The sequence below is a fragment of the Trachemys scripta genome, chromosome 20 (assembly GCF_013100865.1).
Source record: "Trachemys scripta elegans isolate TJP31775 chromosome 20, CAS_Tse_1.0, whole genome shotgun sequence".
NCBI classification, from domain to species: Eukaryota; Metazoa; Chordata; order Testudines; family Emydidae; genus Trachemys; species Trachemys scripta.
The window spans coordinates 7698366-7713942 of record NC_048317.1 but is presented as its reverse complement, the minus strand read 5'-3'; the positions used below and the strand labels follow the sequence as shown (position 1 = coordinate 7713942).

Here is a 15577-nt window from a genome sequence, read left to right as displayed (position 1 = left end):
TTCCTAGAGCGGATCTTACAGAAACACGTCTAATCGTGATTTTAAAATGGTCAGTGGTGGAGGATCGACCATAAACCTTGGTCTGTTGTTCCAAGGGTTAATGCCTCTGTTAATAAGGGATGCCTTATTTCCACTCTGACTTTGTTTAGCTACAACTTCCAGCGATTGGATCTTATGTGTTGTACCTTCACTGCTAGACTGAAGAGCCCAGTATTCCATGTCTGTCCCCCACATAGCTCCTTACAGACTGTGATCAAGTCACACCCCTGTGTTAACCTAAGCTGCTGGGGCTCCTTGCCAGGGGCACTGCTAGGGTGACCAGATGTCCTGATTTTATAGGGACAGTCCCGATTTTTGGGTCTTTTTCTTATATAGGCTCCTATTACCCCCCACGCCCGTCCCGATTTTTCACACTTGCTGTCTGGTCACCCTAGGCGCTGCTGTGAATGAAGCCTTGTGCCTCTTACCCCTCCATGCACAAGGCTGGGTCTGGGGTCACCTATTAATCCCCCCCCGACACCCACAACGAGCTGGCCGAGCAGGCTGGTGAGTGAAACGACCAGCCTGGGGCAGCAGCGGCGCTCGCTGTTACAGGACGGGGGAGATTTCCAGCGTCTCGCACGGGCTAATTCCTGCCCCCGGAGCCGGGGAAGGCCCGTGAACGGCCCCGGCGGAGCAGCGCGGAGCCCGCCCAGCGGCTGCGGCGCCCCCGCCGCGTGTCTCGCCAGGGGCGGGCCGGGCCGGGCCGGGCTGCGGGCGGGGCGCGGGGTGCGGTTCCGGGGCAAGGGGAGGGCTTGGGGCGGGAAGATGGCTTCCACCAAGCGGGTGCTGTATGTGGGTGAGTAGCGGCGGGGCAGCCGGAGCGGGGCGGGGGCTCTCACAGCGCCCCGGGGCTGGGGGCAAAGCGCCCCACGTGGGCCCCTGGCAATCAGCTGATCCCCCGGGGAGGCCTCCGAAGAGGCGCGGTGGCTAGAGCACCCCTGTCCCCTGCCTTGCCCTCCTCCGGGGCGGGCTGGCTCCTCTCTCCCGCCTCCGCTGGCGAGTGCCGGATTCCCCGGGGGCTCGCTCCGGTGCCTTGTCCCAGCCCGGAGCCGGTGCAGGGAGCGGATTAGAGGCTGGGGAGGATCACAAACCCCGTCCGAAGTCATGGGACTGGGTTACACGTGGGGGGGGGGGATCAACTGGCGTTGAGCCTTTGAGGATCTTCACATTTTCCTGCTTGTCACGGCAGGGCTAGAAACATACTGTGCCTCATGCTTTTTAAAGCGCTCATGTTCCCAGACTCCCCGGAATCCGAGAGCTGGGGCTTTAGGGATGACACATAAGAGCAGGTGACTCAAAAAAAAAAATGGCACGAGTGGGTCCCACTAAGCTTAAATGAAAACTAAATGGCACTTTAACATAGTCACCTTCCTTTCCCTGCACCTCCCAATGTGGGACGTGTACAGCTCTCCTGCATGAACCGAATGGATGAATGCCCACTCCGGTCATAATGTTTAAACTCTGATGCCTAAACCCCTGTGGTCTGGTCTTCAGGGGGGTTCCTGAGAGCAGCTGCTCTTACTTAGGCACCATAATAAAAGAGGCCTGATTTTCATAACTCCAGACACCTGAGTTCAAACACTCTGGCCTGGCTGTATGCCACGTGTGTTTCCTGCCCCAGTAGGTTCTGTTCACAGGCTGGGATGCGTATCCAGACAACTTGGCAGCACAGATGTTACTCAACCCCTTGCCCAACTTTTTAATATCTGCTTGCTCTCCCCCGCAACCAAGTTGCAGGGCTCATATGTTCTTGCCCTCCCCTGACCTCCAAATGAATTGCTAAATTAACGTTGTCCCTTGTGCTTAACTGCATCTGCACTGATCCCTGGAACCTGTCTGCAGCAGGTGTGGAAGATTGAGACTTGGGGGTTCCACTCCATGTCCTTTGCTCACTGTCTTTGGCTCAGTACATCTGGCAGGTCTGAGAAAGGCACATGAGCAAGGACAGGCAATCTGTTGCCATTGGGAGAGCTGAAGAATCTGGTCATTGGATTAGCAATATTGGGGTTTTTTTGTGGGTGGGAGGGTTGTGTGAGTATTTGGTCCAAGCCAGATGTAGATTAGCAAGCAGCAAAGGACCAGGAATTGGTTGTGAATTCAAGTGGTTCCTGCATTCTTCATTTCTTCAAAAGGGGTTTTAAAAAGTTGGGAGGTTGGAATGGGTTCCCCCCTTCTCCTTTTAGGGCAGGGCCGGCTCCAGGTACCAGTGGAAGAAGCACGTGCCTGGGGCGGCACATGCTAAGGGGCGGCATTCTGTCCATTCTTGGGGCGGCAGAGTCTGGGCAGCTTTTTTATTATTATTATTTTATTTTTCCTTCGGCAGTTTGGGGAGGGGTTTTTTTTGTGTGTGTGCTTGGGGCAGCAAAAATGGTAGAGCCGGCCCTGTTTTAGGATCCTTATTTGCTGATGGGGAAGGTGGTGTCTCTTATACAGAAGGGATTTTCTTTCTCTGAGGCTACTGGAAGGTTTTGAAAACAGTGCAGAAGCCACTGGAGAAACTTCAGATCTTTCCCCAAACTGTGGGCCCCCATCTTGCATCGACATAGCCACATTCTTCGCGAGCTGTAGTTTACAAGCGGTCTGTAATCAGCAGCCATCCTTTCCTCTGCACTGATGCCACGTGGCGTCTATGTTTCTGCACTGGGAAGTCTTTGTGGGCAAACAGGCTGTGCAGGTAGAGAACGCTCTATGTGACTTGCAGGTGGACTTGCGGAAGAGGTGGATGAGAGAGTTCTTCATGCTGCCTTTATTCCCTTTGGAGATATCACTGATATTCAGATACCTCTGGACTATGAAACTGGTGAGTCGGTTTCTGCTTTGGTCTGTCTTGTTTCTTGCTCTGTGTGGATCTCTGTGTCAGGAATCATGTCCAAGAATTTGAGAGAAGTGTCCAGTTACCTTCTTCAGCTGCTCTGTCCTTGGGGTTTGCTGCTTCCCAAGAAACCATGGCTTGCAAGGCTCTCTTGAAGAGAGAACCCTGCATAATGGTAACTCTACATGTTTGTGCTTCTGTAACATCAAAATCTGGGGGCAGCGTTTTCCCAGTGCACCAGGCCATTGGGGTCCATAGTGCTCTGAATTTGCTGGATGTGTTGGGTAACATGCTGTCTTTGGAATGTGCAAAACTTTAGAGGCTTGAGTTTTCCAATTAACTCGACCAGTTTCAGAAGTTTCTTAGCGTCTTCTGAATCACACCAGTACAATTTAAAATCCCGACCCTCAGTAATCACCTACAAACCTGTGTCCTCTCCCTGCTTCTTAGCAACGATTCAATAGCAGTTGCAGTCAGATCTATTGTTACTAAAAGTCCATTATCTGACAACATATTCTCCAGGGCATGTGCTAGGATTCCCTGACATATTTGCACGAACCATTAAAACTAAATTACAGTTTTCAAAATAGATTAACATTGTATTTTGCAATGTCTTTTCTTTAAATCATGTTTGTTCGTTTATTTCGTAAATAACAACTTTCAGTATTTAGCAAAGAGATTTTCCTGTCATTACACGCTATTTCAGGATGAAGGTGTAAATTTAGCTCTTCTTTCTGTACAACAAATAGTTTAAATGCATTACTTGAGAATTACCTTGATGGAGATTTAGCTTTGTTAACATCAGAGCCATAAAGAACAGTTTAATGTTTCTGTACAACTTGAAGTAATTAAAAATGGGCCATTTTGTTACCCCGATGTTGCCAGTTCTTTGCACCAGCCGCTAAAAACATAAGTGTGTTTGAAACAACGTCTGAATTCTCAAATGGAGAGGCAGTAGCAGACACGTTAATTTCCCTTAGCAGCACGAGTGACTTGTTGTCAAATCTCTTGTTCTTTGGCTTTCCCGGCAGCTGTAACTGTTCGTTATCTTTCCACAGAAAAGCACCGGGGATTTGCTTTCATTGAATTTGAGTTGGCAGAGGTGAGAAAGGAGCAAATTTTAATACTGAGTTTGAAATCTCTTCTTCCGCCACCATTTTTTCACCCAGTCCTGCTCCCACTGAAGTCACTGGTAGTTTTGCAGTTGACTTAAGTGGGAATAGGATCGCACCCTTTGTTACTGACTCCTTCAAGGTTAACAGTCATGGCTGCATATGGTTCTCCCTCTGCTGGAATCACTGTCCCACTTCTGGGTCCAGTTTTGCCATCTCTGGTTTTTCTGCTTTCTTTGGATGATCCTGCAGAAACACCTCCATCTTGGAGACTCTTCGTGGTCCAAAATCTTGACCAGGGCTAACTCAGTCGGTGATGCGAGTGGTGATTTTAGCTCAGTAGATACCATGTGCTGTCACCTGTTTGTGGCCTGATGACCCTATCGCAGGCTTCAAAAAATAAAAATCAGCCCAACATGGGACCCGAAGGGTGTGCAGTTTGGAGGCATTAGCTGATTGGATCGATGGGGAGAAAACCATGACTACATCTGCCCCTATGTCTGAAAACGCTTGTGAAGGTCCATGTGAAATGTGGCAAGAAGCTACAGGCTTTGCATTGAGGAGCGCGGTTAGACAGTTGCTCCCAGCCCAGGCTATGCATTGATATGAAATCCCAGCAGCCATCTATGCACCTAGTGTGGCTTTCTTACGTGACTAGAGGAGTCATGGCTGAATTAGCAATAACTTATTTTCTTTTGCTCTTCCCTTAGGACGCTGCAGCAGCTATTGACAATATGGTATGGATTACATTCCCCTTTACTGAACGTTCTTGGGGGAAGCGTAGCCCTTTCTCTATCCCCTGTATCATTTGGCTTTGCTCTGTTCCCAGTACGATGGGACATGACAGGATGTCTCAGCATTGTCTGGAGATTTCTGTTGTATCTAATGACCCCCATCCCCTTCACCGCTGATCATAGTTCCTAGGCCAAGGAAGGGAAACATGGATCTGATACCCTCTGGAGTGGGTGGGTTTTTTTTGGTAAATCGGTTCTGAACTCTCCCCATGTAACAGCTGTCGGGAATGGACACAAGTCAGAGAAGAATCTCAAGAGCTTTTAGTCGTGGCTGCAGGTTCTTCGAGTGTAAAGGGAATTGCCAGCTAAAATGGGGGCAGTGGCTGCTTTGGCATATGCCTGGTTTGCATACCACAGACAGGCCGCTGGTGTGCCAAGGCCACTGCCTCTCATGCTTGCCGATATTATCTCCTTGTTGCCTTGTGCTCCTCCCTGTCTCCCTCTTTTTCTCTTGTCTCGGGCTTCGTAAGCTCTTTGGGGCGGGGCTGTCTTTTTGTTCTGTGTTTGTTCATCACCTAGCCCAATGTGCTCCTGGTCCATTCAAATAATCAATACTCTCAGACAGGGGGCGGGGGGGAAGGAAGTTCTGTGTTTCTCTTGACTCCCTCGGAGCCTGGCAGGGCTTTGGAGAACGCAGGAATTTCTCACCTTTTTCTCTTCCGTTCTCCTTAGAACGAATCTGAGCTTTTTGGCAGGACGATTCGTGTCAACTTGGCCAAGCCAATGCGGATTAAGGAAGGCTCTTCCAGGCCGGGTGAGTCGGTGAATGAGAGGGGGGAGAACCTTAATGTCCTGCTGTCAGTACTGCCTGGCTGTGTTGCGGTTCCGTTTGCTTGCTGCATGTCTGCCTTCTCCATCGCTTTGCTGAGGGCCTGTGTCACTCATGTTACCTGTGCACAGTAGCCATGAGGGAAGCCTGGGTGAGTTGATCCTGCTGGTCATTTTTAGAGAGGTGACTAACGGGAGGTTTTACTAGGCTGCAGCTACTGACGCAGTGAACATCATTTTCTCATTCACCTGTGTAATGGGTCTGTAATTCTCTGAGCCATGGGCTCCGTGTCCTTAGGGTTCTCCTACCGGGGACTGAGTACTCCTGCTCCTTCAAAGCTGTGTAGAATACACGGTGTTTTAAAATATATGGAGATATACCTATCTCATAGAGCTGGAAGGGACCCCGAAAGGTCATCGAGTCCAGTCCCCTGCCTTCACTAGCAGGACCAAGTACTGATTTTGCCCCAGATCCCTAAGTGGCTCCCTCAAGGATTGAACTCACAACCCTGGGTTTAGCAGGCCAATGCTCAAACCACTGAGCTATCCCTCCCCCCAATGCTGCAGAACACATGGTTTGGTTTAGACCCTGTTCTGATCCCTTCTTCTCTCTGCCCCAGTCTGGTCAGATGATGACTGGTTGAAGAAGTTTTCGGGGAAGACGCTTGAGGAGAATGCAGAGGAAGAGGGAGCAGAACCTTCCAAATCAGAGACGCAGGAGGTAAACAACAGGACTCTGGTCTCCTGCGTAGAGAAGGAAGGAATCCAGTGGTGGATTTGACGTGTTCCTTTTGCGTCGATCTAAAGGATGAGTTGAAAATGGTTACTCAAGCTAGCTTACCTCTAGCTAGATTAAAGCTAGTTTAGGTATGTCTACACGTGCTTCAATCACGCCTCCTGATTGCAGTGTTGACGTTCCCTGCGTGAGGGGGAGCAGCCACGCCCAGCAGGTGGAAAGTCACAGCCTGCTGTCCCATCTGTGCTGGGTGTCTTAAGCGATGAGCCACTGAAGGCTGAGAGCTCAGGGCTGGAGGTCTCTGTAAGAAGAACCTATGGGAACGTCACTTTGTTTCTCTTCCCTAGGGTGAGCCTCCTGCTAAGAAGTCTAGAGCCAATCCTCAGGTGTACATGGACATCAAGATTGGAAACAAGCCCGCAGGCCGACTCCAGATTCTCCTGCGCTCGGACATTGTGCCCATGACAGCGGGTGAGAGAGAGTGTGCCACTTCTCTAAGGCACTTTCTAAGACGGGGTGGCCGACCTGAGCCTGAGAAGGAGCCAGAATTTACCAGTGTACATTGCCAAAGAGCCCCAGTAATACGTCAGCAGCCCCCCATCAGCTCCCTCCCCCCCCGTTCCCAGAGCCTCCCACCCACCAGCAGTCCAGCCGATCAGCGCCTCCCCATCCCTCCCCCGATCAGCTGTTTCGTGGGGTGCAGGAGGCTCTGGGAGGAAAGGGGGGGAGCGAAGGCACGGCAGGCTCAGGGAAGGGGGCGGGAAGAGGTGGAGTGGGGATAAGGTCTGTGGCAGAGCCAGGGGTTGAACAGTGAGCACCCCCCGGCACATTGGAAAGTTGGCGCCTGTAGCTCCAGCCCCGGAGTCGGTGCCTATACAAAGAGCCGCATATTAACTTCTGGAGAGCCACATGTGGCTCTGGAGCCACAGGTTGGCCACCTCTGGTCTAAGATGAGCTTTTGCATATAGTCCCATTGCTGGCATTTTGAACTTTGATTTTGCTTTCTTTCCTCTCCTGTCCCGCGGGTCCCTCCCCCCCCCCACACACAGAGAATTTCCGCTGCTTATGCACCCACGAAAAGAGCTTTGGCTTCAAGGGAAGCAGTTTCCACCGCGTCATCCCCCAGTTCATGTGTCAGGCTGGAGATTTCACCAACCACAATGGCACCGGAGGCAAATCCATCTACGGGAAGAAGTTTGATGATGAAAACTTTATTCTGAAGCACACGGGACCAGGTAAGGCCAGATCCTGTGGGCGCGGGAGCTGGCTGGCTTAGGGGGGCCGCTCGGGCAAAGGTTGCAGATTGCTGGAACTTTTGGGGGGTAACTGAGTTCATTGTCGGTAAACGGGGCTGGAGTCTCAGCCTACGTCTACACTGCGTCGATCTACAGTCACATGTAGAGTATGGACGCTACTCGCTCCCTTCACACAGATGTAAATAGCAGCGTAGTAGAATAGAGACACGCCAGAACCTTGTGCTGTGTACCCTACACGGCTCTCTACACGCCCAAGACGTGCTTCCCATGGCTGCACGGATGGTATTTAGCGGGGTAGCGCCCCATTGACGGTCCTGTGCCAGTATCTTGCGCAGCCGCATGTAGCTACATACCACGATGTGGACGCAGCCCGCTTTTCACTGCGGCGTGTAGCTACGCATACCCTATGCGCCACTGCCAGTGGTTTGCCTTATAGAACATAGGCGCCAACTCCCAGGGAAAAAACAGTGGCTGCTCTGCACCCACTGGCAGCCAAGCTCCCCTCACCCCCTGCCCCACCTTTTCCTCCTCCCCTGAGCACGCCCCATCCCCGCTCCTCTACCTACCTCCCAGTGTTTCCCGCCAGGCCGCCGCCAAACAGCTGTTTGGCAGCGTTAGCACGCTCCGGGAGGGTGGGGTGGAGCGGGAATGTGGCATGCTCAGGGGAGAAGGTGGGAGCGGGGATTTGAGGAAGGAGTTGGAATATTGGCAGGGAGGGGACGGAGTTGGGGTGTGGACTTTGGGGAAGGGGTTGGAATGGGGTGGTGGGGCAGGGGCATGGCCTCATGGAAGGGGTGGAGTGGGGGCGGGGGTGTCGAACACCCAGGGGAAAGAAAGGAAGTTGGTGCCTACGGTATAGATGTAGCCAGAGAGTGAAGCTCTTGCAGATTGGGTACAGCCCCTCTCTTCCCACCCCCCACCCTGCCATGTTGCACCACTTGACCCGGAAAGAGTGTCTCTAGAAGTGGGAGGGGATTTCATTGTCCGTGGCCAATTCAGCCCCTTTCTTCTTAGCTGAGCTTGTCAGCAAAGGGAGACCGTGCTAACCCCGTGGGTGAGGTTTGTCCGCTGGGAAGTGACCTATGTCACCTACGTACGTCGTGAGGCCACCAACGTATTTTACGCAGGCCACCAAGCAGCTGCCTAGTAGCCGTCAGACGTTAGCAGCATTTGGTCCCAGCTGACCTAGGCCGGATTTGCACTAGTGACCCAGAAGTAAGAGTTTATGAGCAGGAGGTACAACGGGGTTGCTTGGGAGAGCAGAGGACGGGAGCTGATGACCCAAGAGGTCATTTCCAGTCCTGTGTTCCTAAGAGGCTGGATATTCGCCATTCAGCTCTCCCACTGTCCCTGAGCTTAGTCAATTTTACGCTTGTTGCACTCCGTGTCTGTTGCACTAATATGATGCTGCAGGATGGGTTGTAAACACTGTAGGGAATGTTGATTTGGATTTTTTATTTCCATTCGGGGGAGAGGGGGGAGTAATGTTCCATGGGACAGTTTCAATGGATCCTATGTTTTATAAAAATCTAAACTTGCAACCTAATTTGGCCTGACCGCGCTCCTTGTAATACGTATTGTGTTGTACGCACGGTGGGAGGGTACATGATGGTAGCGAACACTGTGTGGGGCAACGTGTAATGGGTTTATCATGAATGGGACTGATGAAGCCTGAGACAGGAGAAGAAAAGAAGCAGAGGGCAGCATTGTATTATGAACCTGAAAACATACTAGCAAACGGGCTCTGTGGCTGTCCTGTGATGACGGGGCTGCTGAAGGACTGTTTGTATTAGGCAGCCAATGTTCAGATGTGGTGATGCGCTTAACAGTGAGCGTAGAGCAGATCTATGATAAATGGCGCACCGGTCACTCGTATTTGTCAGCTGTTTGGGACAGGGACCATCCTGTTCAGCCATGAGCACGGTCGGGTCCTGCTCCATGACTGGACCTCAATACAATAATAATATTTTGTCCCCAGGGTTGTTATCAATGGCGAACTCTGGCCCAAACACCAACGGCTCCCAATTCTTCATCACTTGTGATAAAACGGACTGGCTGGACGGCAAGCATGTGGTCTTTGGAGAGGTGACGGAAGGGATGGAGGTGGTGCGGCAGATCGAGGTAGGAGCCCGGGGAGCAGACAACGGGATGTTTTCCCCAGTTGTTTCTTTGGTCTGACTTGGAGATTTGTCTTTACTTCTTGTTTCATTTTTCTGAAGGCTCAAGGCAGCAAAGATGGGAAACCCAAGGAGAAAGTGATCATTTCAGACTGTGGGGAGTATGTGTGAGCCCCTGTCTGTCAGGAGTCTGGATGGGGTGACCAGATGAGCAGTGAAGGCTGGAAGTTGTTCTGGACGGGGAAAAAAGAACTGGAGCCTGCCAAGGAGAAAAGTCACCTTGTTACTCCACAAGTCCCACTTGCCACATAGTTTCTTTAGAAACTACCATATTGGCTTGGACTGGACAGTCTGGTCAGCAGACAGCATAGGCTCATCAGTGGGTGCTTTTCCACCCGGGGAGGGCACAGGAAGCTTCCTTTAAAAAAACCGTGCAAATAGTTTGTCCAATCCGGAGTGGATCCTCTGTCCCTCCTCTGCGAGGCATCTCCAATCCTGCCGGTGTCTTCCGTAGAGAATTTTTACTTGTTTAAAATAAACCAGAGCTTTTACAAAATACCGAAAAGGTGCCCCTTATCTTGGAATTTTCACAGTGTCGTGTTGTTTAGCTCACAGATTGTGGTAACGTCTAGGGGTCAACAAAGTGCAAACAGTCACCACCTGTTTCTTACAATCTAAGAAAGTTGCTGTCATGGGAAAGGCTTGAAGAAGCAGAAGTCTGCCTTGTGTTTTATGGAGTTACGTGCGGACCCTCTGCTGTTCAGCCAGCTGCTTTGGGTCTCTGTGTTTAACAGCCTTTCTCAGACTTCACCTCCCCAGGCCTTGGTTTTTCCTTCTGTAAAATGGGGATACGGATACTGAGCTGCATTGTAAAATGCTTTGAGATCTCTGGATGAAAAGAGCTAGGCAGTGTCCTCAGTTCGTTAATCTAGTGCACAGCCCTAGCGAAGGACTGTCCTCTGCACTAAAATCCCTACCAGCATTTTGTCTAGCGTTACACTCGTGCACCCCGTTAGTGCTGATGTGGTGCAGGCGGATTGCAGTTACAAACAGCGGGACCGTTGGCATTTACAGTGATGGTGAATGGGTTTTAGGCATTGAAAGGCCCTTTGAAAAGCTTTCCCTGACACTGATGTTCGTGTTTACACTCTGCGTCTGGGTTGGTTCGTTCCCGCCAGATGGCGCCGGAGCAGCTCTCGGGAAAGGCTCGCGCATAAATGGCCCTGGGCTCTGTTTCTGTGAAAATTCTCGTCCTCTGAGAAACTGACACCCCTGATTGTGCTAAGTGAGGGAACATAACTGAGGTGTAAGTACTGGGGCCCATACGAAAGAGACGCCGCTCTGTAATTCCTGCAACAAGGTGTCTGTGTCTAAGCCCAAACGTCCTGAAGGTCTAGGCAATGTTCAAGCGTTTGCTCAAATAGCACGTAGCTGTTCATTTATGTCACAGGTCGTTATTAGCGGCTACCATTTGCATGACAGAGGAAAGGCACTTTAGTCTCGCCTTTGGTTCGGTGCGGAAATAGTAGGCCCAAGAAGTCTAAGCGCGCGCAAAGTGAAGCTAATGTCCTTAGCAGGACTAACATTTTCTGTAACCACCACTTTGTAATTCTTCATTTTTTTTTAAATGTAAACATGAAATGAAAAAGAGCCCGTCAGGTTTGTGTGAGTTGGAGATGACTTAGAATCTCTGAGGAGAGCGGAGTTAAATACGGTTTGGAATGGCAACGATATTGAATGAGAAGGTCTCTGGGCCTGAAAAAGGAGCGCCCGTTCACACTGGCAGGGGATGAATATGGGCAGAGCAGTAACTGTGGCTTTGTCTCCAATTATGGCCTAGCTTGTTTTGCCTTTAAATTCTAGATAGTTGCTTTGGTACTGTACTACTAAATACATGTGGCAGTGTCACCTACAAAACTGTCCTTAAGGACACCGCTCTGTTACAGCTTCTCAAAAGTGGGTTTTTTTATATTTGTTTGCAGTGTGGTGGTAGCTGTGTGGGTCCCAGCACAGGACTCTGTGTAGCTCAGAAGTTTGCACCTTCCATCAACAGAAGGAGGTCCAATAAAACATATTCCCTCGCCCACCATATTTTTTATAGAGACAAGGCGGGTCTGGTAGTATCTTCTATTGGACCTGTTATGCATTCATTTCGCATTTAAAATTTGCATTAATTTCTTGATTTACATATTTTAAAATGTACAGAAATGTTGATATTAGACACCATACAGGGTGTGGGGTTTTACAAATATACGGGTAGAATTCCTCCCTCCTCTCTTCATTTGCTGTGATCCTTCGGATAAAAAGTAGCTGTTAGGCAAAAGAATCTATTCTAAAAGTCAGGGTGTCTTTAGTATTGAGTGGCTGGTAGGTTAAGCTAATACCAATAATACATAGCTCTTTTAATTGGTAGATGTCAAAGCATTTTACAAAGACAGGGTTAGTATCATTATTCCTGTTTTACAGATGGAGAAACTGAGGCACAGAGAAGGGAAGTGACTTGTCTGAGGTCACCCAGCTGGCCAGTGGCAGAACTGGAAATAGAACCAGGTCTCCTGATCCATCCACTAGGAACACAACCTCGCATTCTGATGAGCAGTAACCCAAACATTTGTAGTTACAGGCTATCCGCTTTGAAAAGTTTAGGACTGAAAGACATTGTTGGTGATCATTCACTGAACCTTTATTTCACGTCCTTCAAGGACCACAGTCAGGGGGTTCCAGATGAAATGCGTTTAAGGGCTTCCTCCTTATTCCGTCTATGCCACTGCGGAGGCCCAGCAAACAAGCTGCAATGAACGTGACATGGAATATAGAAAAGAGGGGAAAGGAAAACAGGAAGTACGAGTTGTGACTCTTGCAGATCAAAACTGTAACTATGTTGAAATATTTTTTGCATTAACATTAGCTGCCATAGCATAAACTTACGGTTGCCTAATTAGGCTTAAGTGTTTTGATCTGGAAAAAAGTCACTTCTGTGTTTTCCATATTTATACTCCCATTGTCTCAATTTTTTTTCATTTGGGGTCTGATCCTGTATTCATTGAAACCAGTGCCACTGTTCACATTGACTTGACTAGATGCAGGATTAGCCTCTTACTTTTGTTTCATCACGTATGAGAGTTTGGGATCATAAGTGATTGCAGCCCAAGTTAAGTACATGTGTCACTACATGCACAAGTAGGCCTGTTGAAGTCAGTGGCACTAATCCCACGAGAAGTTACATATGCAGTTAAGTGTTAGGACTGGGAGCTTAGATGGCAGTTGTGTGGTGGCTGCATGCAGAAAAGAATACAGGTTGTTCTTTATTATTGCATTTGAAAAATCTAATTAATAGTTTTACGGAAAGTCTAAAACCAGGTTGCTGGGGAGTTGATGAAGACAGGTACAATACAGCTATTCACCCAGAAGGAAAACGTTTCTTCATAAGCCATGCATGCAATTTGCTTGTTCATTTGCAAATTCAGAAGGCTAGTAAGCATCGAGCACCTTCGTTCACCATTGTTCCTTTCCCATCTCTATCGAAGGTTGAGCCTGCTTGCTTTTTCCTAGAGCTGCTTTTGCAGTTCAAATATGTGCTAGCTACAAGAGTTTGCAGATGTTTAGTTCTCAGTTATTTTAGGAAATTGGGTTGGGGCAGCGGAGGGGAAGCCACAGCTGGTCTTGGCTGTAGACTTTCCAAGTTTCATGCTTGGAAAGTGAGCTTGGTCTGTCAACGGCTGGGTCACGTCCTCTGGAATGCATCTGTGATGTCTCATGCTATTTTTCCATGCAAGTCTCCTCTGTCTTGGGACTGGCTTTTCAGATCATCAGACAGCTGTGGGATTTCTCTACAGGTGGCTTCTCTTTGAGCTACTGGGAAGGTCACTGAACAGTCCTTGGTTTATTAGTCTCTCAAGGCTTGTCTACAGAAGGAAACTGACTAGTTATTTCAGAAAAGCTAAGCTAGTCTGTGTAACTCCCACATGTGGAACTATAGCAGAAGAGTTATTCCAAAATGGCTCTGGTGGTCACTTTCAGCTGTGTGGATTAAGGCCAGACGGGACGTTTGGATCAAGCTGGTGTGACAACCTGCCACTCCATGGGCCTTAAATTTCATCCAGTAACATGTTTGGCTAATGGTGCTAGTACTTACAGCATCCTGGAAAGTTAATCAGTCAGACAGGGGCTGCTTTCCAAAATACAAACCCTTTACTGTCTCCTAGCTGAGCTGTTATCACACTGGGCTCATGTCATGGCACCATGCTGACAGGATCAGGCAGAACAGACAACCCATCTCAGTAGAGAAGGAAGACGGAGACTATTAGACTAACGGCCAACAGAGGAATGATTGCAGCAGTTTTACATTAAAACTTTACCCTCCTCCCCTCAGTGTGCAAAAAAGGGAGTTCTTGAAAAGCTGCAGGAGGGGTGAGAGTTTGCACAGCTTCCCCTTTCTGACTTCACTAAATCACAGTACACGATCAGGGGGTTAAAATAATGTTTGTTTTTTAATCTTTTCATTTAGAATCGAGCATGATCACAAATAATTTTTCATATGAACACAATACTTTCCCTTCCCCCCCATAAATATGACCGTTCTAAGCCTACGTTGGTAACTGGTTTTTCAAAGGAAAGACGATGCAGTACTAAAAGCACCTAGCCGTTCCTCAATTGATGATTTCTTACCTCAATTCTATTGACGTACAATAATGACTCACCATTTTGTTTTAAAGCAGTTGTACGTAATCATGTTTTGTTCACTGCCCCAATCACTAGATGATCCCTTAACCAGAGTTAATTGGGTTGTTTGAGAAAAATAGGCATTTACAAAGCTTCATGCTCGAATTTTGTGGAACATAAGAATAAAGTTTTAGGATACTATGCGTTGTCCGACTGGATCGGACCCTGAGGCCAGCTAATCCAGTACGTGTCTGCAACAGGAGCGAGTACTGAGGGTTGAGATGAAAGATAATTTTAGGATTATAGGCGAGTAGACAGGAGAATAATTTGTCCCCCGACTGAGGGCTCAACCTCCTCTCTACTACTGTGCTCAAGCCCTGAAACAGGATTGTTGGTTACAATTTACTTATAATGTTTATGGCAGGACCCTGTAGCAAGGGTGTTTTCCTGCACAGGGAGAGGTGCGCTGCTGTTCTTCGGGTCAAATCATGCAGTCCTGTGGCTGTACAAGCAGGAGCATTAGAAGAGGCCCAGAGAATTCAGCATCTTTCAGAGTTCAGCAGATGGCCTGGTGAGAGGTGAGTTAGAGCAGCTGTCGACTCACAGAGGGAAGCCCCAGGGCCACGGAGCAGGCTGCTGGCTCACCCCCGCCTCAGGCACTAGGCGCCTGTGGGCCAAGTCGCAGCGGGGCTGCATGGAACCATCCATGGGCAATCCCAGCAGCAGTTACTACTGCTTGAATTAGCAGTAACGTCCTGTTCTGGTTCTGAGGGGAAAGCTGGGGCAGCCGGAGGGAATACGGATGCAACAAGCACCTAGTCTGTTGCGTCAACCCCAGGTACCTCAAACCATCCTCTGCCCGGGTGTGGAGCCCTGAGTCCATCGACCGCTCGTAGCAGAACAAGCAGGGGTTTGAGGCCCTAGAGCCAGAGCAGCAGCGCTGACAATCCCCATCGTGCTCTCCCCTTCCCCAAGAGAGGGCTTGGGTCAGCTCCGCCATGAGATGGGGGAAGCTGAGAATTGGTTTGGTGTGTTTTGTTTGTTTTTTTTTAACCCACCCCAAACCAGTCTGCTTATTTTTTGTGTCATTTGACCCTCCAGGACTCTGTAGTGTCCAAGTTCCACCAGCAGAGGGCACTAAGTCCCCAGCCGTCCCACACCTAGCCACTGCACCTCATGTAAAATATAAAACCATCACCAGAACATCTTAATGGAAACGTCAACCCACTCCTCTGTAGTTTAATGGGATCTCCATTCTCTGCCATTGGTAAACGTAAT

At 49.3% G+C, this 15577-nt stretch overlaps 1 protein-coding gene across 2 annotated transcripts; it reads left to right on the top strand.

The window, feature by feature from the left end:
* The first annotated feature begins 789 nt into the window (after positions 1-789).
* On the top strand, positions 790-10197 carry PPIE (peptidylprolyl isomerase E). Of its 2 annotated transcripts, XM_034754266.1 has the most exons (10): positions 790-838; positions 2744-2842; positions 3913-3956; positions 4677-4703; positions 5433-5514; positions 6149-6249; positions 6612-6735; positions 7314-7499; positions 9499-9641; positions 9740-10197. In XM_034754266.1, the coding sequence occupies exons 1-10, from the start codon at positions 808-810 to the stop codon at positions 9806-9808; spliced, it is 906 nt and encodes a 301-aa protein (XP_034610157.1). In that variant the 5' UTR covers positions 790-807; the 3' UTR covers positions 9809-10197. The 2 variants fall into 2 exon arrangements, with proteins under 2 accessions (XP_034610157.1, XP_034610158.1); XM_034754267.1 differs by lacking the exons at positions 3913-3956; positions 4677-4703.
* The last annotated feature ends 5380 nt before the right edge of the window (positions 10198-15577 follow it).